Source organism: Episyrphus balteatus, chromosome 1 (assembly GCF_945859705.1).
Source record: "Episyrphus balteatus chromosome 1, idEpiBalt1.1, whole genome shotgun sequence".
NCBI classification, from domain to species: domain Eukaryota; kingdom Metazoa; phylum Arthropoda; class Insecta; order Diptera; family Syrphidae; genus Episyrphus; species Episyrphus balteatus.
The window spans coordinates 46,324,398-46,349,583 of record NC_079134.1 but is presented as its reverse complement, the minus strand read 5'-3'; the positions used below and the strand labels follow the sequence as shown (position 1 = coordinate 46,349,583).

The window sequence follows — 25,186 nt, the reverse complement described above, 5'->3', positions numbered from 1 at the left end:
AGGATGCTCATTAATAAAATTTCTATCTGCTCTTGGTCAAAAGTTATAACCTGTTGAATTCTAAAATTTTATTTTACCGTTATCTCAAAATTGTGTTTACGAAAATGATTGAAACTTCGCACACATATTGTCGTATTCATGGTCTATCATTACTCCACATACTTTATTCTTGTATCTATTAAAGTAAAAAAGATAAAAATAAAAAACGATGAAAATCGGTTAAAAACGGTCAAAAAACGTGTTTTTTAAAAACTTGTTTCTTTAGTTAATCAGTCAAAACTCACTTAATGATTCCAAATTAATCATAAGGCCAAAACCTACATGTCCTATAAGTTTGAAATTTTTTGACCGCTTCAAAAAAAGCTAAAAATCAAAAATTACCCAAAAATACCACTAAAAAACAAGGTGTTTTTCAAAAATTCATATTTCGAAAAGCAGAGAGTTGAAAAAAAATCCGTATCAGACGCCCAATTTTTTTTTCCCTCATCTTTCACCTGGCATCTTTAGAATTTTCAAAAAAAAATTTCCTTTACCCTAAATCATCGTTTTGTCATAGCCCCAACACGTGTACAACGTTCAAACAAAACGTTAAAGCTTAGTTTCAAATTTTTTTGGAATTTTTCCTTAAATTCAGTTATTCTTTAATTAATCTCATCTATCTACAGCAAAAAAAAAATCAATTCTCTACGACTTCGCGTTTAGATTTTAGCTCAAATTTCATCTTTCTGTTTTAAAAATCCTTCATTTAGATTAAGCTTTAGGTTATTATCTTTCAAATAAGCTATAGAAGATTTTTGTATCTCTTATAGTTTATTTTTAATTTTGAATTTAAATATTTTGCCGCACTGCGAAAGTGCGAGAGTGTAACGTTAGAAAATGGCGTCACTTTTTTGTGGTGGCTGCCATGGTTCATCGATTTATAAGACGTTATCACGTCAACGAACGAGAAAAAAAAGATTCATTTTTAAGACCAGTTCCATATTTTTTCTTAATTGAAAATAATGAAATTCTTCATAGAAATTTTCACTGTTTTACTGGTTTAGGGCTGAAAAGAGTAGGTACGACTGACACACTTGGAATAGATAATTTTTCACTAACTAAACAAAACAATGACGTTATAAAATAAAATTAGATTTATGCTGTCAATGATGAAATAATGATAAATCGCCTACTTATTGTTAGTAGTACAAATGCTACAACATTTACAAATTTCCTATTTACTTAGAAGCTGGAAATAATCATTACAGACTGCACACTTGACCTACATTTTTTGCAGCATCAAGTCGAAAAATAAAAATTATATAAACAAAAACTAAAAATTGCAATGTATCCTCTGATTGATGTGGCAGTAGAAAACATTTTTTCTTAAAATTACTGACAAGAGCACTATTATACACACTCATGTTGTGTGGTGCCTGCTGCTTGGCCTGATGCACTCGCAAAATTTAATGAACTTTTAAAGTTGTCCAAGACCAAGCTTATACTCACATTCAAGTGTGTATAGTTATGTGTGTTAAGAATCTCCAAGGACTATAATAATACAGAGACATGCTGCAAAGCATGCAACAAACTATTCTTACAACAGCTGCGGGTTTGCTACATACATAACCTAATATTTTACGAACTCTCTTTCTAAATGACCAGAATGTTAGGAAGGTACCACCTAACCTTTCTTATAGTAACGAGAGCAAAAAAAAAAAACTCTTCTCAAAGTTATATCTACAATACTATTTTTATGGTTAGATGTAGAAGTATGTGTATAGGTTTGTAGTTTTTGGTCCGTTTTTTTGTGCAACAAATTACCGGAAAACTTTCTGAAGGACTTAACTTTTTTTCCATTTGATCGACTATTAAAAAACCTTCGAAAGCATTTTTATAGTTCTTCTAGCAGTATAAACTGGAAGCTTTTGCTATGGCATTTTTTGCTATAGATATGACCTTCCATCAGGTACTTCTAGATTCTACTACCATCAAGAGAGATTTTCTTTCGTTCAAGGTAAATGCTGATACCTACAGAGAGTACAATTTCACACCCATCGTAAAAAAAAAGAAAACCTAGATACTTCATATCGCATAGCTGAACAACACACACAAAAAAAACTGAATTCAAGTGTGTTTCTAAAAAAAAATTGTATTTTCAAAAAATCTATCTACTGTTGATTCCAGTCGTTATTCAAGAGTCTTGTAATTTCAGCAAAAATTCTCCTTTTTCTACGCAGTCAGTTTTGTAGTTGTTGATGTAGTGCAAATGCAATTTTAAATGTGCAGTGTAGCTCTAAAATATTCTGCAAGCATTGTTCAGTATTTCAATACTTCCAAGAAAATTTGTATCTATCTATCATTGAATATTTTACTAAAATACATTAAATAATCACATTATGAAGTATTTAGATAATTCAACATTCATTGACGCTCATAATTTGCAATTTCCTGATATAATTCCTCATTTGTCAGTCAAGGCACAAATTCGAAATTACAACATTGTATCCAAGTAATATGCGATAGAATGCAAAAAAAAAAAAAATGATGTAATAAATACTTTATTTATATTCAGTGTGGCACATTTCTATGAGATAAATGGAAAACAACCAATTACAGATGTTTATCTGAAAGCTTGCTTCGATAATTTGATGTATAAGAAAATTGCCCTAAGACGATGAATTAGCATAATTTTATTTATTCATTATTTTTTGTGTCGAGTAATTGTCATTGATAAACATGGAATTTGATAGCATGGAAATTAAGAAGAGTGTTTATTATTTGTTACGCATAGAGCTTAAAGTATCTATAAATTTTGTTTTGGAAAGATTTAGAGACTAATTTTTCGCGAAGCAAGTGATGGTTACGTGTTTTCAAAACTTTTAATGACAAATCAGTTTGTGGTGTTAACAAAGTTTGATTGGACAAAATAGAATCGAAATCAATATTATGTAAATTTTTTTACAGCATTCTAAGAACATTGCAAAGACTATTATAAGCTCTCTATTCCTGTCGTGCATATTCAAATTTAATTCACTAAAACTGCCACATTTGGTAAATTTTCTGCAATATCGATCATCGCTCGCCATTACACTCAATTACAACATTCATCTGGCAAAAAAAATATAACAAGTAGTAAAGATTTTCACATTAATGAAAAATGATTCTCTTTTTTAACTAAAATCTTTTTATATTAATCCTCTGTAAACACACCTCTTTTTTGCGAATTTGGTTTATACTTTTTCATGTCCCTACAACTTTTTTCGGTCTCACTATTGTATTGGGAATTATATGTGAAATTGATTTAGAATTTTAATAGGAATTTGAATATTGCATTCATAATTCCAAAAAAATGTATTTTCACCCTTATAAAAACACTTTTTTGTGACCATTTTTTATTTTTGTCCTGTCAAATTCGCACCCGTGTGCAGATATGCACACAGAATTTATAAAAAATCTCGTCATTTTTAGTCGAGTTTTTTTTAAAGGAAATTCTTATTAAAATAAAAAGAAATTCATTTAAAATCTAACAGAATCGGAGCGGATTCCATTTGTTTTAATAAGAAATCTTTTTCTTTTAAGCAGATGGGATTTAGAGTGGGCATCATTTTTTTTAAAGTACCTTATTTTTCTCTGTGAATAATTTGTGCAATGTTGTAACTCTTGCTTTCAAGTGATAAAATACGTTTGCCGAAGATATTGCAATACCTACTAGCAGTTTGCAAAACAACAAATCTTAAAATTTTTTAGACAACGACAGTAAATGGGAAAAGCATGGTGGACATTATTTCCGCTGAACTTTTCGAAAACTTTAATAGGAATCTTAAAATCTTCCACAATTTTACGGTCTCACGGTTACGTTTTTCAGATTTTACATCAAACAACGTTTTTACTGCAGTTTTGTTTCATTATAAAACGATGTTATAAAATCTGGGAGGTTAAGTCTTAATAAGGGCCCAATTAACTTCCTAAGTTTCACTTTATCAAATAAAAGTTGAGCTACTTATGTTGAGGTTTAAGTGTAAAATTTTAACTATGCATTGTGGAGTATTCTTAAAAGACATACTAAAAATAAGATTTTTGCATGGTTTTTAGCCGAGAAGACTTCGGTTTTAAATTAAGTTTCTTGAATATTTTGATTTAAAAGAATCCATTAAATTTAATTAGAAAATCTTTTTAATTTTATGTGATGATGTTTTAATTTAAAAAAAAAAAAATTGAAAAGTTGGCATCCACTGGAAATAGGTAATACAACAACTTTTTGGTCACAAGGCGAGTGCCGTACCATCAAGCTATCTCACTTTTGAAATTTAGTATGAGAAACTGCAACCGCATTATTGACCACCACTCGCTTTTACACTCAAAAACAATGCACCTGACAAAAAAATAACTACGAAACATTTAGAAAAGATTTCCACATTATTTATAAATTTTTTAATATGTAAAGTATAAGTATGCACGTAAAATCAAAAAGAAATCTTTTCATTTCAACTAGATTTTTCAAAAAGAAAATTCTCATTAAAATGAAATTAGGTTCACTTTTAATTTAACAGAATTTAGATTCCATCTATTTTAATAATATTAAATCTATTCTTTTAAGAAGATTGGATTTAAATTGGGCATCATCTTATTGATTTAAAGTGCCTTGTTTTTTCTCCATGTGAACATAGTATTAAGTAACAATATACCACCCAATCGCAAGTCATAAAATATGAACCTTTTTAACCTGAGATACATATTTCTAATCTTCATTTAAGATGGATCAATTTTTTATATGATTGCATAAACATGCCAACTTTATTACCTATTCTATTTGTTATGGCTCATGAAAAGAATCCTTTCTTAAGTTAATCACATAAAAATGTACCTATTTCTATAAAACTGATTCATTCTTTCGTTTAAGTTTTCATAAACAAAAAATGTGAATAATCTCTCTTGGTTTGTATTTATTTGTATTAGAAACAATTATAATCTTATAAAACCAAGGTTAAACCTAGACTAATCGTAATCACAAAATGATGAAATCCTTCAACACAAGAAGAGGCTTATAAATTAAATTAAAAACAGAAAAGAAAAAAAACCTTCTTGTTTATGCATACTTTGCATAAATAAAACAACAAACACAAGAAAAAACAATTCCAATTACATTTTTTTTAATATTTATATTTATCCTAGTTAAACACGTACCTTCTATACTTTTTATCCTAATGAAACGTTTTCATAACATTTTCTTGTATAAAAAATTTTGTATTCAAAAAGTAAAAGGTTTTTTTCTCTTTTTTGCTTTTATATTTGGTGAATAAAAAAATCAAGAGTTATTATAAGGAATATAAAAATGTCAACAAGGTGGTAGGAGTTGCTTTTCAACGCGCTAAGTGTAGGATGATGGGAAGCCTATATATTTTAACTTATTTGATTATGCAAAAGCATTGCTTGAAAGTAAATCCTCTTCTATACCTCTTAGAATCCTCTCATCATAATCAGAAGGTGGAATAGAAGATTTGCAAAAGCAATTCAGCGAAAAAGTAAATTTTGTCGTCTTCAAATTCGACTATACTCTTGTTGTTATCATCGCAAGGACATTGTGTAACAAGACGAAGAATAAGAAAACGGATATCTTTGATCCATGGGCTAAAGACTGTGACACTGCTTTCATTGCTTTTTCATAGAAATCTAGAAATCCTTTGTTGGGAAATCTGAATCCATTAAATACGTTCAATCAAATGTTCTTTAATGAGGATTTCTTGCGAAAAAAATATAAGCTTTGTGTATTTTTACAGTATCTTCCGCTTAACTATTGAAAAATTGTATTGAAAGTAGATGCGACTGAGTTAAACATTGCTTGTTTTTCTTTGCTATCATTTATTATTCTTTAACTCAAATTGAGGCTCGAATCTCTTATCAACGGGATATGCCTTTAACCGAGTTTGACTGTGATTTCCACTTAAAAGATCAAATTCTTCTTAATTTGAAGGCACAATATCTCGATTTTTTAAGAAAGACAAATAAATAAAATTGTGTCCTGGAAAAAATTTGAATAAAAGTAGAACACAACACACTCGTGTAGACTTCTGTTTTTTTTTTTATTTATTTTTCTTGTTTCTTGAATCAAAACAAATAAAATCACAAGACGCATATCAAAACAAAAGAAAAGAATCAGACGTGAAATGGCAGACACAATTGTGTTTATGTTTTTTGTACAAAGAAAAAAATAATATCAAGAAAAAGAACAAAGAATAAAAACAAAACTTAATTTACATTAAAAAAAAAAAAAAAAACACTTCTCGGATATAATATAAGCGATAATAATAATAATAATTTGTGTCATGGACAAATGAATGCACTTTGATGAGGAAAATATCTTATTTCATGGATAATTTAGCATTGCTGTGCAGTTGTTTGGTTTCAATTTTGAAGCAACAAACATATCTTTATTTTATAATGTGGATTACGTAATATAGTTAAAATGAAACTTAATAAATTCCATGTGGTGATACTTGGAATACATTTTTTGTTTTATAATATATTTAAATTGATGGCCTCTTGTTATAGTTTCGTTGGAAGTTGAGCTCAGTTTCATATATTAATGAAATGACTGCTCTTTTTTACTTTGAAATGATGGGTTTATTCAATCTGGTTTTTAACAGACGCCACAATTTTGTATAATAAGACAAAAAGCATAATTATTTCGTTATCCAAAAAATGTGTTTTTTCCTAAGCCTGCATAGCTTCCAAAAGTTATATTTTTCAAATTATATTTGAGCCAAGTCCAAGGGGAAAAGTCCAAAAGTGTCCCACGAAACCATATTTAACTATTCTTTCTTAAAACTCATTCACGTGTTTTTTTTTTTGGCGTGATAACGTCTTATAAATCGATGAACCATGGCAGTTACCACAAAAAAGTGACGCCATTTTCTCCCGTTCCACTTTCGCAGTGCGGAAAAAGTTTTAATTCAAAATTAAAAAAAAAAACTATTAGAGATACAAAAATCTTCTATAGCTTATTTGAAAGATAATAACCTAAAGCTTAATCCAAATGAAGGATTTTTAAAAAATCCGTAATTTAATAGGGTAAACAGGGGTAAAACAGAAAGATGAAGTTTAGGCTAAAATCTGAACGCGAAGTCGAAGACAGTTGATTTTTTTTACTATAGATAGATGAGACTAATGTAAGAATAACTGCATTTAAAAAAATTCTAAAAATTTTGAAACTAAGCTATAACGTTTTGTTTGAACGTTTTACACGTGTTGGGGCTATGAAAAAATGATGATTTTGGATAGGGAAAATTTTTTTTGACAATTTTAAAAGTGCCAGGTAAAGATGAGAGAAAAAAAAATTAGGCGTCTTATACGGATTTTTTTCCAACACTCTGCGTTTCGAAATATGAATTTTTGAAAAACACCTTGCTTTTTAGGGGTATTTTCGGAGCGTTCAAAAAATCTCAAACTTATAGGACATGTATTTTCTTGTCTTATGCATACATGTGCAAAAAATTGGAATCGTTAAGTGAGTTTTGACTGAATAATGGAAGAAACAAGTTTTAAGAAAACACGTTTTTTGACCGTTTTTAACCGATTCTCATCGGTTTTTGTTTTTATCTTTTTTTCTTTAATAGATACAGGAATAAAGTACATAAAGTAATGATAGACCATGACCACGACTAAATGTGTGCGAAGTTTCAATCATTTTCGTAAACACAATTTTGAGATAACAAAACAAAACTACACAATTTTGAGATATACTGTGTAGTTGTAAGAAGTTTATTATTTAATTTAAATGTAAAAATAATTGTTTGTAAGTTTTACTGTATTGTTAATAATTTGTAAACATTTCTTAAAATATTTATCAATGCTTAAATAGAAACCATTGTTCACCTGATGATGTCCATATACATGGACGAAACGTTGTGACAAAAAGAAAATATTTGTTTCATTTGACCTGAAGCCCGTTCACCAAAAACTTATATTTTGAGATAACGGTAAAATAAAATTTTAGAATTCAACAGGTTATAACTTTTGACCAAGAGTAGATAGAAATTTTATTAAACTTTTATGAGCATTCTAATACAATTACCTTTCATTTGGTATATCACACATAACGGTAGACTAACTACAAGCTACACAATGTTAAATCAAGAAATTTGCGAAAAACCTCAAAACACCCTTGGAGATCTGTTGCCCGCCGAACAGGCACCAGTGTGGGAAGTACCGTAATCTCAGTCTGGAAATTCGACATAGTTGACTTTAAAAAATTCTAACTTCTCTTGTAGGCATCTTTGAAATGAGATTGACAAGTCATATGAAAGGTGAAATAATAAGCTTTCACATTGTATAAAAATTTTTACAAGTTGTCAAACAAAAAAATTGATTCCATAGCGTGAGAACATAAAAATAAATGTTTTTTTTTGCTTTTCTTAATGAAATTTGATCGAGTTCAAAAAATTCTAGCTCTTTTTGTAGATGTCTCATAGACCTAATCGATATATATATTTTGAGCTAAGACAATAAGCTCAGATGGTATATAGGTTGTTAGGGAAAAAATGGAACTAATGACGTGAGAAGATAAAAATTCATGTTTTTTTTGCTTTTTTTAATGAAAATGATTGTTTTCAATGACTTATTTTTATACTTTTTGCGCATTGTAAAAATTTAAAAATGGAAGAAATACTTGGCTTTTAAATTGCATAATTTTTTTTGTAAGCTTTTAAAATAAAAAAATTAATATAGGTAAAAAGAAAATAAAAAAGGTATTTTTTTTTAGCTTTTTCTTGTAAATTATGATTGTTTGAAATAAGGTAACGCTTCAATTGACTCATTTTAAACAAAAGCACACAACCTGTTTTCTGACGACGTTATCACGTAAAATCATCGTCCGTAAATCGGCTTTACAGACAACCTCTTTTTTTTTGCTCTTATTAATTTGTCTACCATTTTCTATACGAAGTTCAAAATTTAGAATAAAAACCTTTGCCCTCTAGTGAAAAAGCTCAGAAACCGAACCATATTCCATTTCCACAATTTATTTTTTCCTCTGAATATTCAAAAGATAGTTTTTTGCTTTATTTTTTTTTTTTTTTTTTTAGGGAAGAAACCTCAAATCCAATTAACAATCAGTCTAAGGTGAAGAAATAGTCCAGCTCATCCAGACGTGACCCGAATACTAGTTTATTGCATTACGTATATGTGCGAGGTAGTTATACCTTTTTTGAATGTGCTCAGGTGTTTCCGTTTTTTTCATCCGCTTCACTGCATAGAGCTAGCAGAACATCCATAAACTAGAATTCAGTAGAGGATGCCCTTTAATTAAACCCAGAACCACAAGGAAAAAACTAAAATTTCACGTGTAGGTTGTAGCGTGTTCTGGGACGGTTATATGTTAGTACCTGCATGTCTCGTATTCTGATTAACGACTTGAAAAAGCGCAAACGTTGTGGATTTTATTTTTTTTGCTAAGAATTATAGGTCGATACTTCAATTTTACACGAAACAACACATATTCCAGAAGTGGAACAAGTAAATGTCATACACTTCATTCTCGAACACTGTTTTCTTTTTTGTACACAATCCTCCCTAAAATAAGAACTAAAACAACAAAAATAATTACAAAAATAAATGCCGACGACAATTTGTCTGATTTGGCAAACTTCCACGTGTGTTCCTGTGTGCAAGAGCGAGTGCATATGCACTTGAGAATCAACCCCGCAACCCCTAGCCCTTCATGGCTTCTCTGGCCTGGTCTAGATTGAATGGATGGAACGAAAAAAACCAAATCAGTATACGAGCACGAAGACGAAGTTGATATACATTTTGCATTTTGCATGACGTGCAATGTGTATTTTGTGCATCACCTACATGCTACCTATTAAGCTAAAACCAAGCGATAAAATGTAGAACGATATTATGGTTAAGGAGCTGGTGGCAATATGGTCCAAAATTGTTTAGACCGAAGCTATGTATCTTATTCCATTCAAATTTTGAAATCTGACACTATTATTGCTATTTTAAATTTTCTGGCGCTCACTAGAGATTCGTTGACATAATAAAAGGGATAAAGGGCAAACAAAACGCATTTAAGAAACTACATAGGTACCTACTTGAGCTCGTCTTTTTACTTGCGATATAGGTACTATACATATATCAAGTTATGCATTCGTTCAAAAAAAAAAGTTGAGATAACATTTTTCCATAACATTACGATGATAGAGAATGCCAAAAAAGTGGGTCTGTCCGTCTGTCTGTCTGTCTGTCTGTCTGTACAAGGAACTAGAGCCTAAACGGATGGACCGATTGACTCCAAACTTGCTATGTAGCAGTTTTTGGAGACTCTCCAGAGGGGTTTTTGGAATTAATTTTTTTGGACCAAAAATAACGGGAAAAAAATTTGGGAAAAGTTTAATTTCACGAAAACGGCTCCAACGGTTTTGTTAAAAAAATTTAAATGTTAGTTTTTAAATAAGGTCTATCTTTTGAAAAAAAATTTTTTTTTTGAAAATCATTATTAACGGTACCTGCCATATTACCGCTTTTTTCAAATCGGATTTTCTGCAAAACTGCTTATTGTATTTCAAAGAAATTTTTTATACAAAAGCATTTATATACTTTAAATATAAGCCAAAAATAAAATTTTGAAAAAAATTATTTTTGGATTTAAAAAAAAATTTGAAAAATTTTTTTTTGAAAAAACAAATTTTCGAAAACGGGAGATTGAATTTTTTTGAAATTTTGTTTTTAGATGTTGATTAGTGATTTCTAAAAAAAAACCAATTTTATTTTAAAACTTTTTTTTCAAAAAATTATTTATAAAAAATTATTTTTTTAAAAAATGGCTCTAACGATTTTGAAATTTTTTTTCTAAAAATGCACCTTAATATATCAAATAAAACTGTTTACTTGTTTTGTGGGGCGATTTGATTTCACATATTGTTTTATTTTTTTGAAAAATGAATTTTATTTTTTTTTGTATTTGTTTTTTTTTTTTATATATACCTACACAGGGGCGTACACTCCCTTGGGGCAAGCGGGGCGGTGCCCCGGGGCCCCCGACCGACCCCAGGGCCCCCACTGGAGACAATGCAGGGAAAAAACTGTTAGCATAAATTGAGTTACGAAGTAACCAGTGAGACAAATTATGACATTCAGTGTAATGTATAATGCATTGGTAGCCACACAATATATGTATATTGATTTTAAAAAAAGTTACCCCAGGGGCCTCAAAAAAAAATAAACTGCTTTTTTAAAAGAAAAATTATAATTTTATCTAAGGGCCCCAAAAAATATTACTTGAAAAATCTTTGCCACCACAAATAATACATTAGTGGCCCCAAAAAAGCAAAAAAATATTATTTGAGGATCTTAAAAAGTGGTTCAAAACCATCAAATGGAAAATAAATATAAATTCAGGGGCCCCAACATAAATACATCAGGGCCCAAAATAAAAACATTACGTTATTGGTGGCATTCCGAATATTACTTCAGAACAGAAGCCCCAATACCTATTAATTCTTGGCTCCAAAAAAATTATATTATATTTTAGGGGCGTCTAAGCACTTAATTTTGAGGCTCTAAAAATAATTTTTCAGGGGCCCCAAAATTAAAAAAAATATGTCTGATGATGGAAAATAAAACATATATTTATTACTTCAGAACAGAGGCCCCAAGAACTATCAATTCTAAGCTAAAAGAAATTTTATTTTAGGGGTCTCTAAATATTTAATTTTGGGGGCCCCTAGTACAAGTGTTTACCAAATAAATAAGCCATCAAAAAAAAAACTATGGCGTATACGTAATTTTTTTTTAACTAAGGGGCCCCCAAATATCAAAGGGGCCCCAAAATTTAGTCTTACCCCGGGGCCCCGGTGACTCAACGTACGCCACTGTACCTACATTTCCAAAGTTTCTATATAAAAAGTCTTAAAAACTTAAGCAACTTGAACTCTAAGAGCAAGTTCGTGCTACCCAGTCGTGCATTTTATTTTTTTAAAGAAACCAGACAAAGCTAAGACTTTTGGCCCTTATGATTGCTTAAATAAATTTACTTGCTAATTTCGTTACACAAGATACTATTTTAAATAACTATTGAAAATGCATTAATTTCTTGATTATTGTAACAATAAATCACAGGTAACATGAGGTAGGTACTAAACTTATGTAAAGCGAGTTACCTGCAGATAGCCAACTTTATTTTTTGAAAATTTTGTGAATATACAACGTGAGTTATTATAGAATTACCCATTTGTTCTTTGACAAGGGTAATAGAACCGTCAAATTATGTATCTTCATTTGCTCCAACTTTATATGCGGCTCAGTAACACTTGCATAATTCAAAACATGTCTTGAAAACGATCAAAAGAATCCAGATATCTGGCCTTGGACATTTAAAACAAAATTTTGGGGCTTAACCACAAAAAAGTAAGCAATATCAGAAATCGGTCTTAACTTAAATTGTCAAGACCCAACATGTAGTGGGCTGACATTGAAAGTCGGGTCGTTGTAATCGGTCTATACAAGTGTATACTTCATTCCAAAAGGTGACATTTTTCGAACTTTACGGCTGCCTTGAATAACTCCCATTTTTGTGTATTGTTCTATTAAATTATTCAACTATACTATAGTGGAGTACACCAACCTCCTTTTTTTTGAAAAATGAATTAAAACTTTTGAAAACATCTGATCATTCCAGAAAGATAATGGTCTCACTCATAGAAATTCACTTGGTAAATTCACATTAAACTGTTTTACAAGTATGAGATCTAGATGGTGCGAAAAAAGTTAATCCCTTTGATATTCTTGTCAAATAGTAAATTTTAACTCTGCTCTGTTAGGGCCGTAAAAGAGGTGTATCTTCAAATAGTTAGAATAGAAATAAAATACATAAATTTGTAAAATATTTAAGCTAAAATCGAACATTGTGACCAAAAAGTAAATTTCGTGATTGCCAAAATTGCACAAAGCTAAATTGCAGGGCCCCAGGTCAGAAGTTCTTGACTTCACCTTGCTAAAACGAAACACATTACTTCTGTTTTTTTTTTCTGATACAAGGAAGAAGTCGTGTCGCCACCGTCATATCTCTAACACTTTCGGATATTGTCGAAGCTGGAATTTTTGCGATGCCTGAAGACCTAAATATCCCGATTTTTGGCTATAGCAGCTCGACTTGTTTAATAAGCTGTACAAAACGTAGTAGCTCTCGATGGGTTGTTTTTAATAGTAAAATATGGTATTTCTCGATTTCCGACAAAACTACAAGACCTGTGGAAGAAAGTTGCTTGCAAAGTTGTAGGTAATAAAAAGATCTACAACTTTTGTATTAACAGTTTTTTAAGATAACCTCAAAATGTGTATGAAAAATTCAAATAACCGAGTTTTTGGTTTTTTATTATTATCTTTTTCAAAAAAATAAGCAGTCTAATTAAAATGCCAAAAAACTAAGTAGGTAAATCAAAAGGGAACGGTCAAAATTCTGTTTTTCAAAATTCTGCTTTTTATACGAAAATTCTGTTTTTCAAAATTCTGCTTATTTTCTATTCTATCTTTTAAAATTCTGCTTTTTAAAATTCGGCTTTTCAAAATTCTGGATATTTTTGAATAAAAAAATTCTTCTAATTCTTTTTTTTTTTCATAGCATATGCGCTCACATCTCATTAATCAATTAATGTAATTCAACTTTACTACTTTCCAAACTTATTAGTTTTTAACTGTTGCAAATATTTTTTATAATGCATAGACTGACTTTCTTATAATTCACATCTATAAACCGTTAAAATCTATTAGAAACTAAAAAGAAGGATACAAAATATTGCTTTCTTAATCAATTTTTCGAACATTCACTTTTATTTGATAAATAAATAAATGTCTAATTTATTTTTCGAAATTATTTAACATCAAACGATTTTCTTTATATTTTTCAATTTATTGATTTATCAAACAATAACAAAAAAAAATTGACAAAGTGAACAAGCGAGAAGATGATTTTACAAAACTCTGCAAAAAATAAAAAAAATGGTTTGGAAACTGTTTAAAAGCGCGCGCTTTTTGTAAAACAGAATTATGAAAAGCAGAATTTTGGAAAGCAGAATTTCGAAAAACTGAATTTGGAAAAGCAGAATTTTGTAAAGCAGAATTTTGAAAAAAGAGGTTTTTGATCCTGGCAGAATTTTGACCCCAACCCAAATCAAAAATTTGCCAGACAAGTGTCAAATTATTTTCTAATAACATAAAACGTATTTCAAAATGGTTTCATGCTGGTGAATTATTTCTCAAACATTGAATTTGAAGGTTTTGGCTTTTAAACATTTTTACATTTTCATTGCATGATGTGTGACTTTCATATACTTTTTAAAATAACTATAGATTTCAATATCAATCTAATTTGTATCACTTTTTGTTAAAATAAAATAGCTAAAAGTACTAAAAATTTCCAATTTCGAAAAATGCTGAATTCTTAAATAATCAAATTTTCTCTGATATATTATTTTATTATACCTTTAAGACTTGCAGGGTCGAGGTCAAAAATTTAAGCTATGTAAAAAGTGTAAGAATCCTTAAAACCCGAAAGTGGAAAATTTGAGGTCCGTCAAGCTGGGTACGCCACAACCGAAAATCCAAAATCTGAGTATGCAGGAATTTGTTGCTAATTTGTTGCTAATTTGTTACCCCAATCCCGAATTTGTTGCTCCTGCCCTTACCCCTTAAATCTGTGGCGTGCCCAGCTTGACGTCAAGCTGGGTACGCCACAAATTAAAATTCAAAATTTCAAAAATGTAAGTATGCAGGAATTTGTTGCTAATTTGTTGCTAATTTGTTACCCTAATTTCGAATTTGTTGCTCCACGTTTTGCCCTTCAAATGCACATTAACAGATTATGCAAAAAAGCTAAATCGCCCAAAAATGATCGCACAGTCAAAAAAGTGGTATCAATAGAAAGAGGTCCTTGAAACCTTTTCAAAAAGGTCCATATCAAGTTTTTATTCCAATCCCTTCATGTCCAAAATGCCTTGTGGAGCTTGAATGCATTTGTAGAACATATGTGGATGAAACGAAAAAACGCAAAAACACGTAATACTCAAAATTTCAAAAAAATAAGTATGCAGTAATTTGTTGCTAATTTGTTGCTAATTTGTTACCCCAATCCCGAATTTGTTGCTCCCCCCCTTACCCCTTAAATCTGTGGCGTACCCAGCTTGACGTCAAGCTGGGTACGCCACAACGCAAATTTGAAAATCTAAGTATGCAGGAATTTGTTGCTAATTTGTTGCTAATTTGTTACCCCAATCTTGAATTTGTTGCTCCACGATTTGACCTTCAAATCGACTGCAACAGATGCAATTTTGTGGAGACTTTTTATCTATACGCTTTTTCAAAAAACTAAAAACGCCAAATTTTTGACAGAATTTGTTGCTCTGCAAAAAGCTATTTTTAAATTTTCTATCATTAATTAATCCCATCTTACAGGAGGAAAAATAATTTTTCGATGACGTCATCCAACAACGCAAAAAATCGTAATACTCAAAATTTCAAAAAAATAAGTATGCAGTAATTTGTTGCTAATTTGTTACCCCAATCCCGAATTTGTTGCTCCCCCCCTTACCCCTTAAATCTGTGGCGTACCCAGCTTGACGTCAAGCTGGGTACGCCACAACGCAAATTTGAAAATCTGAGTATGCAGGAATTTGTTGCTAATTTGTTGCTAATTTGTTACCCCAATCTTGAATTTGTTGCTCCACGATTTGACCTTCAAATCGACTGCAACAGATGCAATTTTGTGGAGACTTTTTATCTATACGCTTTTTCAAAAAACTAAAAATGCCAAATTATAGACAGAATTTGTTGCTCTGCAAAAAGTTATTTTTAAATTTTCTATCACCACCCAATCCCATCTTACAGGAGATAAACTAATTTTTCGATGACGTCATCCATCAAGCTGGGTACGATAAAACACAAATTTTAAAATCTAAGTACGCAGGAATCTTAAGCTATTTTGTTGCTAATTTGTTACCCTAATCTCGAATTTGTTGCTCCACGATTTGACCTTTAAATTGGCTGAAACAGATGCATGATTTTGAAACTTTATGATACAAAGTTAACAATGCATAGATTTAATACTCTTTGCAGATTAATGCTCAAATCTTTAATTTGATGTAAAAACTACCTTAAAATACTGTTAAAAACTTCCAAAAACAGAACATAACGCACTTAAACCAACTAGCTGCAGGTAATTCAATGCTCTTTAAAGGCTACGTCATTTCCAATATTTGGATATACATACATACCTATCATTACCCTTTCATATTTAAAAACCTTTAAAGGCTGGACCTACCTTCAACCTACTTTACTCCCTTCAATAAAACGCAAAGTAAAATTCAACACTCCAACTTGATTTTTATGGATGCTCCTCAATTCTTAGTTTAATAAGTGTTAGGTACTGCTACCCATTCAATTCCTATATTGCCAACAGCTTTTTTGTTCTATTTTTCCCAGAAGTTAGGTTCCTCAATTTCAATATATAAAAATAAATTGAATTTAACGTATTTTTGCATCTTCCTATTTTAAACATATTTACTATATAGGTAACTTCTTCAATGTCCTAGAAAAACCCTTAGACATCTTTTGAAAATACCCCCAATTTTTTTCCATCTTTAAATTTATCTCTATAGCCCTAGTTTTGGAGAGATGCATTTCATTTACTACCACACTAACGACCTAAGACCTCAACTCAATTTATGTACCTACTATTCATCCAATCAGATTATTGCGATTTGCGACTTATTTTTATATTATAAAAACAAACCAAATACCTACATAAAAATGTGTACCTACATTATACTAAATACAAAAAAATCACACATTGATTTTCTATTTTCATAGAAATAATCGAGTGTGTATGCGTTGACTTTAAATTTGACTCCGCCCACAACGGTCTGCTTTGATGAAAATAATACATATACTATTACAATTAGTTAGTATCTATATCTACGCACTACGCCTTGAAATGTTTTTTCTTTAGTCGGCCTCAGACCTCTAGTAAGGTAAGTACCATGTACGTTCTTTAGAGGCAAAAATGTTATGAAATAGGAACCTACATTTATAATGTTATAAACACACATAGGTAGGTAGTTTCATAGGGTTTTCAGTTGAACTGAATTTAAAATTTTTAATTCTGGAAATATGTAGGTATGTGCAAGTTTTTTTTTATGTTTTGGGTCTGCTATTGATGTGATGAACAACGCTGCATATTTTTAGGGAAAAACTTTAAATTCTAATAAACTGAAGACCCGCTTATTGTAGGTATTCTAAATAAAATTAAAACTCTTAGGAAGGTTATAACGGTTTTTAAGTGAAGGTTGAAACGTCTATTTTTTTAACTTAAAGTTTTTGCTTTATATTATGTAAAGAAATGAAGAAATATTTTTGTTCATATGTTAAAATGTGCAGAAGCAATTATTATTGCTTTTTGTTTAAGATAGATAGATTTTTTCTGACTTCGGATTCGAGATCAGCACACAAAAAACCATTAAAAAAATATACTTTGATTTCTATAAAAAAAAAACTTTTTGACTGGCGAAATCGAACGGGCAGAAATAATCGAATGCCTTGTTCGAGTTCACTAGTCAAACAGTTTTTTTTTATAGAAATCAAAGTATATTTGTTTAATGTTTTTTGTGCGCTGAGCTCGAATCCGAAGTCAAAAAAAAAATCTATCACTTCACATTTTTGACATATTACCATGCCAAAACATCACAAAAATAGTGTTTTGGACGTTCAAAATACAATATCTCAAAAACTTTTCACGTAAGAGCTATTCTAATGCTAGATTCAAAATAAGAAGGTTAAAGGCCATTAGAAAAGTATAATTTGGTTTCTATGGAAAATTATTTCTCGCCAATATTACTGTCATTTACGGAAAAATCAATCTTAAAAATAGTTTTTTTTTTCAACTTTCTCAATATTTTCTAAAACAAAAGTGTAGGTTTTCTTAATCTTAAAAAATAGTTTTTAATCTAAATACATAATTGCATTCCAAGCTTTTCAAAAATGAAAATTTTTTTTGGTAACTTTTTTGATTGAAAAATAGGCTATTTTTTCAAATTAAATTCGTTAAAAATCCAAATATTAACTTTTTTCTCAAAAAACATATTAAATAGATATTCGATAGATTTCATGAAAAAGTGGACACGAATTTTGAACAAATTATGCAGTCTTTTTACTTTTTTTATTAGCAAATTACTATTTACAAACGGCAACTCTTTATGCAAGTTGCAAGAAAAGATTGTTTGTTGTATTCCCTTATGGATAGACATAAAATTCAGGGAGTTTAATAATCTTAAAGCATTTTTATAGCATAAGCTTGCCAACAACAGAAGAATTTCACATGAAAATGACGGGAAAACAAGCAAACTGAAAATATGATGAGTCTAATAGTGACGATGACAATATCCCCTCGTGAGTGCTAAAATAAGTTAACATTTAAGCAAGCTTCGTTACACACTATTAGATTAAAAAAAAACTTGAGTGAAAATGCATCTTTTCTTTACTTTTGGAACCACAAATCGCAGGTAACATGAGTTACCAAAATAATGTTACGTGAGTTACCTAAATATTTTAAAATTTTTCCTCAAAATATTGAAAAAATCTTTGGTTTTGTCACTCATATTAAAAGCTTGTAATTTTGTATGTATGGAATCTTCTTTGAAAACAAATTAAGATTCTTAATTTCAGATAAAAACTTCATACTGTCGGACTCTTAAAATTCGTGTCCGATTTTTGTAACGTGAGTTACCATCAAACTTTTATTTTTCCCAAGCAAATGTTAAAAATACAGACAATTTTTTTAGTTAATTATGAAAGTAATAGTTATGCTCCATTCATGGATAGTAATTTCTTATCAATTAACATTAAAATTGAAAAAAAAAAAAATTATTAATGTGTTGGAAATTTTTGTGAATTGAACGTGAGTTACCATGGAATTGCCCAAAAGATAAAAATAAAAAATCCTATTTTTGCATTTTTTTCAATATTTATTTATATTATATTATACAGGGTGTCCCAAAAGTAATGGATCAAACGAAATATGCTGAAAGGCCTACTTAAGGGCTCTCAGAATTTGGTAACATGTTTATCCCAAATCCTTACGGTTTTCGATTTAATGCAATTCTTGTGAATTTTCGAAAAATCTCTACTTTGCAATAGTATATTGCTTCCTGCACCCATTATTGATTTTTGTTTTTTAAAATTCTTCTACAAAAACATTGCCAAATAATTATTAACAATTAATTAATCAAAAAAATTTTTATTCCATACGCCATTTCAAGTTTTATGAAAACTCAATTTCAAACTTTTATTTGAGAGCAACACCGCAAAAAAAATTTGTACAGTGTGAGAATGGTTTATTGTTTTAAAAAGTTCCCCTGTTATTGTAGTTTTCAAAAATGTATAAAAGTTTCCAAAGTTGCAGTCAGATCGCAAAATATTACAATTTGAATTCAACAAAACAGGGTTTTTCAGAACAAAAAACAACCAAAAATAAACACATTTTCTCAAACTGTTATTTGTTTATTTTTCTTTGAAAAAAAGCCTCTATTTTTGTTTGTATTTTTGCAATGAAAAATCCTGTTTTGTTGAATTCAAACCGTAATGTTTTTCGATCTAACTGCAACTTTGGACACTTTAATACATTTTTGAAAACTACAATAACAGGGCAAGTTTTTAAAATAATAAACACCATACAAATTTTTTTCGCGGTGTTGCTCTGAAATAAAAGTTAGAAATTGAGTTATTATAAAACTTGGAACTGTTAATTAATTTCCAGTGAAATGGAGTATGAAAAAAAAATATTTTGATCAACTAATTGTTCCTAAATATTTGGCAATGTTTTAGTGAAAGAATTGTTAAAAACAAAAATCAATTATGGGCGTAGGAAGCACAATACTGTTGCCAAGTAGGGATTTTTCGAAATTTCACAAGAATTGCATTAAATCGAAAACCGTAAGGATTTGGGATGAACATGTTACCAAATTCTGAGAGCCTGAGAGGGCTTTTACACAAACTTCTAATGTTTAATTTTCCTATGTACTTGATTAAAATGGTGAAGTCCTTTTTGTCTGTGAGAAGTTTTGCCGTGTTTGTCAATGGTTGTTGTTCCGATGATTTTGTAAGTTCTGCGGGTGTTCCCCAGGGATCTGTTCTTGGCCCAATATTGTATTCAGTTTTTACGTCAGATTTTCCCCAATTGCAAAATTGCGAAAAAGCTATATTTGCTGATGATACGTGTATCTTTTCTTCGGATTCTATTGGTTCTACTATTGGAACCAATTTGCAATCTGCTTTAAATATCCTGGAAGAATATTTTAACAGTTGGAAAGTTAAAATAAATGCTTCTAAGACTCAGGCAATCTTTTTTACTCGAAAAAGAAAACCCTGTTTCTTACCTAGTAAGAAAATGACTTTTCTGTTGTTGACGCCATAACATACATTTTTATTATCTATTAATTAGTCTTGTAAGAGTCACAGACCGGTACGGTTGTACCAGCAAGTGAAATAAAAGTTTATAAAAATAAGTTCGAATCGTCTTTTATTTAAAGAATAAAAGTTTTAGTTACGGCTTTTTCATGGTCCTTCGAGTGAATAAATATTTTTTTGTTAAAAAAAATACGACTCTTACATTGCTCAACGCAAATTTATTAAATATTTAAAAGAAAGTGGTTATATTCATTTAATTTTTGACCCCTGTATGTTTCTCCCGCAAGTGCTTTTTCCCGCAAGACTCTCTGTCTCTATTCTCGACAAAAAGCATACACATGCAATTTTTGTATGTACCCGCACACAATTGCAGACCCCTTAAAATCATCAATCACGCAATAGCAACACACCGCATACATACAAGTCATCCGTACCATACAATTGCAAACATTAAAAAAAAAAAAATCAACCGCAATCGCATCACACCAAATCAATCCCAATCACACTACACTGCATAAACAACAACATAAAATGCATGCACCTATATACGCATTCGCCCACAATAATTATGTACTAACAAACACAATACACATAATTTGTTGAATAGCATTATCCAAATAACAAATCTGTTTGTCTCTTTCGCTCCTAATTACATACGAAAACAAATCTCAAAGTGCAACAGTTAGCTCAATACTATGATATGGAGTTATTTTTTGGTAAAATATTTGGAAACGGTTTATTAAAACATTCGACAAAGTTCTTTGGAGTGGCGTGATGTACTATTTGTTAAATTCCCATTTATAAAAAAATAAACAGTTAAACATTTGTCTACAAAGTGGCGTGATGTGCTGTTTCTTAAATTCTAATTTTGTGTGGTGATGTTTTTTCTTTAATTCAAATTTAGTAAAACGCTAAGTTACTTGTTTCGCTACTGCAAATTTACAAAGCATAAATTTAAAAAAAAATAAAGCAAAGTTATTCGTTACACTAAAGTTAATTTAAAACTGAACAAAATACCAAAATTATTCGTGTCGCTAAGGTTATATAAACTAAAATCTGTTTTTATAAAAAATGAGCTTAGTTAAACGGGACTCATCGCGCAATGGCTTGAAAAGGTGCTTAACCGCAAGCAAAAAGGCTGAATCCCTTGATCAACCAGACATTGAGTCATACCTCGTCATTTTGGGCGACCATTGGAGCAATTTCTTGCTTGCCCAAGAAGCGGTGGAGCTCTCTTGCGGCGAGGACACCATTCAAGACCAAGAGTCTGAAAGGGAGCAGGGAGAGCAATGGTATCGAGTAGCCCTCGCCAACTTCAATAGGGCATTAGCGAAGGTAAGAACAAATATTGAACCCCATAATGAAAATGCACCCGCACCAACACGCGCCAATATCAAACTCCCGCCTTTGGGTCTTCCCAAATTTTCTGGGGAAGCAAAAGATTGGAGGCCGTTCCATGATGCATTCGTCTCCGTTGTACACTCCGTTGACACGTTGTCAGGCGCACAAAAATTGCAATATTTACGATGTTCCTTGGCAGATAGTGCGCGCGCCTTGCAAATAATTAATGGGCTTCCCATTACAAACAATAACTACCAAGAAGCTTGGAGTCTGCTCAAGAAACGCTATGATGTACAACGTGTGCTAATCGATGCTCATTTTCGCGCCCTCTTCTCATTGAAGAAACTCAACAATGAGTCATCATCCGCTTTGAGGCATCTAGTTGATACTATTCAAGAGCACTTCCAGAGTCTCAAGGCTTTAGGCAGACCTGTAACAAATTGGGATGACTGGCTGGTACATTTAACGGTCAGTAAGCTAGACGCCGAAACTCACAGGCAGTGGGAATTATCATTTACTGAAGACACTGTTCCCAAATTCGATGATTTAGTGACTTTTCTTGAAAAAAGATGTCGTAGCTTGGATGCAATTGACTCATATCAAAAGCCTGCCGCATTTAAAGCAACACCACAAAGAGGTAAGCCAAACAAACCTTTTTCTTCTCTTCTTGCATCATCCGCAGCACAAGAACAAAACCAAAATACACCTGCGAAGTCATCAGCTGATTCATGTTCAGTTTGCTCCAGCAACCACAAGATTTTCGCCTGTGACAAGTTTCGCGCGTTTGATGTAAAAAAGAGAATTGGTTTTGTCAAAGACAATAAACTGTGCACAAACTGCCTTGGATCTGGGCATTTAGATGAGAAATGCCGCAGCGCTAACACCTGCCGCACGTGTCGCATACGTCATCATTCGCTTCTACACGATGATTCGCCATCTACGTCCAGCAAAATACCATCAAACTATTCGCAATCTTATTGCTCAATATCAGAACATCAAGTGCTTTTAGGCACGGCTATTGTCGACATCCTTGACAATTCTGGACGATATCAACCAGCCCGAGTACTTTTCGACAATGGATCTCATCTCAGTTTCATAACTGAAAATTGTATGCGTAGATTGAAACTTAAAAGATCTCCAAAAACAACAATGATACAAGGAATTGGTGCCACAACAGCTGGAAGTTCCAAGGGTGAGGTTCAACTCCAGGTTTCATCAACTGATCACAGCTTTTCTACCACCATAATCGCTCAAGTTCTACCTAAACTCACGAACATGCTTCCTCCGGTCCACATCTGTCGACAAAACTGGTCACACCTAATGTCACTTAATCTCGCTGACCCACATTTCGGCACACCAGCTTCCATCGATATTTTAGTCGGAGCCGATGAATTAGGACAATTCCTTTGCACAGGGTTAATCAAAGGCCCCACTGGAACACCTATGGCACAACAATCTACACTGGGATGGATTCTTTTCGGCAAAATACACAACTCCGCAACAGTCGATACAACGATATTACCCGCAACACTCGCTTCTACTGTATCACCCGCAACAATGACCACAACCGCATCATCCGCTTTTTCTACTACCGCAGTTGCTGCATCAGAAACCGCAATTTCCGCTTCTACCGCAAAAACCCCATCAATGAACACATCTACCGCACTCAACTCAGCAGTATGCTTGTTTTGTAACACCGCACTTACCAAGGCTGTTACAAAATTTTGGCAAATTGAAGCTCTACCTGAAATCAAACATCTTTCAATCGAAGAATTAACATGCGAAAAGATTTTTGAAAAGACTCATTATCGCCAAGAAGATGGGCGATACGTTGTCAGACTACCATTCAAATCCGATTGCCCTCTCGGCAATTCACGAAATGCTGCAATTCGAGCTCTACAACGCATGGAGGCTCTATTCCTGAAAGATGAATCCCTAAAAGATCAATATAGGAATTTCATCCAAGAGTTTATTGACCTTGGTCACATGGAAAAAGTTAATCATCAAGCTGTCCCTGGTAAGCATTATTACATGCCTCATAGAGCCGTCTTCAAGGAAACAAGCACAACGACTAAGTTGAGAGTCGTTTTCAACGCGTCTTGCCGCACTACCACCGGGTTTTCGCTTAATGACACCCAAATGGTCGGTCCACAGCTTCAACCTGAACTTTACTTGGCTTTAATACGAATGCGGACCTACCGGTTTGCTATGAGTGCTGACGTGACCAAAATGTATCGCCAGGTAAGAATGCATAAAGAACACATCGACTACCAACGTATCGTTTGGCGAAATTCACCCAAAGACGACATCGAAGAATATCGAATTCTGACCGTCACATATGGTGTCGCTTCTTCATCCCATCTCGCTGTCAAATCATTACAACAAGTCGCTTTAGACGAAGGTCAAAACTCTCCTGCTGCAGCAAACGCCATCATGAACCATTTTTATATGGATGACCTTCTGACTGGCTGCCATGAAGAAGAAGATTTGCAAAGGCTTCAGGTAGACGTATCCACCATCCTAGCTAAAGGAGGGTTTTCACTACGTAAATGGTCTTCGAATTCTGCTCTCGTCATAAATTCTCTGCCAGACCATCATCGTGAACTCCTCCAGCCATTAGACTTATCAGACGCAGATGGAGTTCGAACTCTAGGACTTCAGTGGGACCCATCGTTTGACAAATTATCTTTCTCAGTCAAAACTTTTGAGGTAAGAACATCCAAGTTAACAAAACGTTTACTACTTTCAGAAGCCACAAAATTGTTCGACCCCCTTGGCCTTCTCGCCCCAACAACAATCATTCCTAAAATGCTATTTCAACGCCTTTGGCAACCCAGGGTTGATTGGGATGAAGCAGTGCCACAGGACGTCAACCGACAATGGCTTCACTACACCGAACATATAGCAGAACTAGCAAAAATCAAAATTCCACGGTGGGTAGGGTTAGGAATCCCCAATGCAACATCCGACCTGCATGGTTTCGCTGACGCCTCGCAAAACGCTTACGCCGCCGCCCTATATATTCGCACAGTCACATCAAATGGGGACATCACTGTTCAACTACTGACAGCAAAAACAAGGGTCGCTCCTTTGAAAACGACAACACTTTCCTTGCCCCGCCTGGAGTTATGCGCAGCCGCTCTATTAGCCAAATTAGTTTCAACAATACAACCAACTTTAGGAACCAACATCCGTCATGTCTTTGGGTGGACAGATTCAACAATATGTCTCGCTTGGATTCGACAATTTCCTGGCAAGTGGTGTACTTTTGTGGCAAATCGAGTCTCACAAATCCAACAAGTAATACCACCCGAAAATTGATATCATGTTCCAACTGCCCAAAACCCAGCTGATTGTGCAACCAGAGGCATAACTCCAGATAATTTGTCCCAATTTTCCCTTTGGTGGAATG

The 25,186-nt window shown here is 32.1% G+C and overlaps 2 protein-coding genes across 3 annotated transcripts in view; both read left to right on the top strand.

Annotated features, from left to right (window-relative positions):
* Nucleotides 1-25,186, top strand: part of LOC129906730 (ATP-binding cassette sub-family G member 1) — a 122,591-nt gene that overhangs the window by 16,778 nt on the left and 80,627 nt on the right. The window lies entirely within an intron of this gene.
* Nucleotides 21,505-25,095, top strand: LOC129919682 (uncharacterized). Its single transcript, XM_056000688.1, has one exon. It carries the CDS (start codon nucleotides 21,505-21,507, stop codon nucleotides 25,093-25,095), a length of 3,591 nt encoding a protein of 1,196 aa, XP_055856663.1.

What these genes read in the sequence shown, in the direction of transcription:
- LOC129919682 (XM_056000688.1), top strand. Translation starts at nt 21,505, where the DNA reads ATGAGCTTAGTTAAACGGGACTCATCGCGCAATGGCTTGAAAAGGTGC.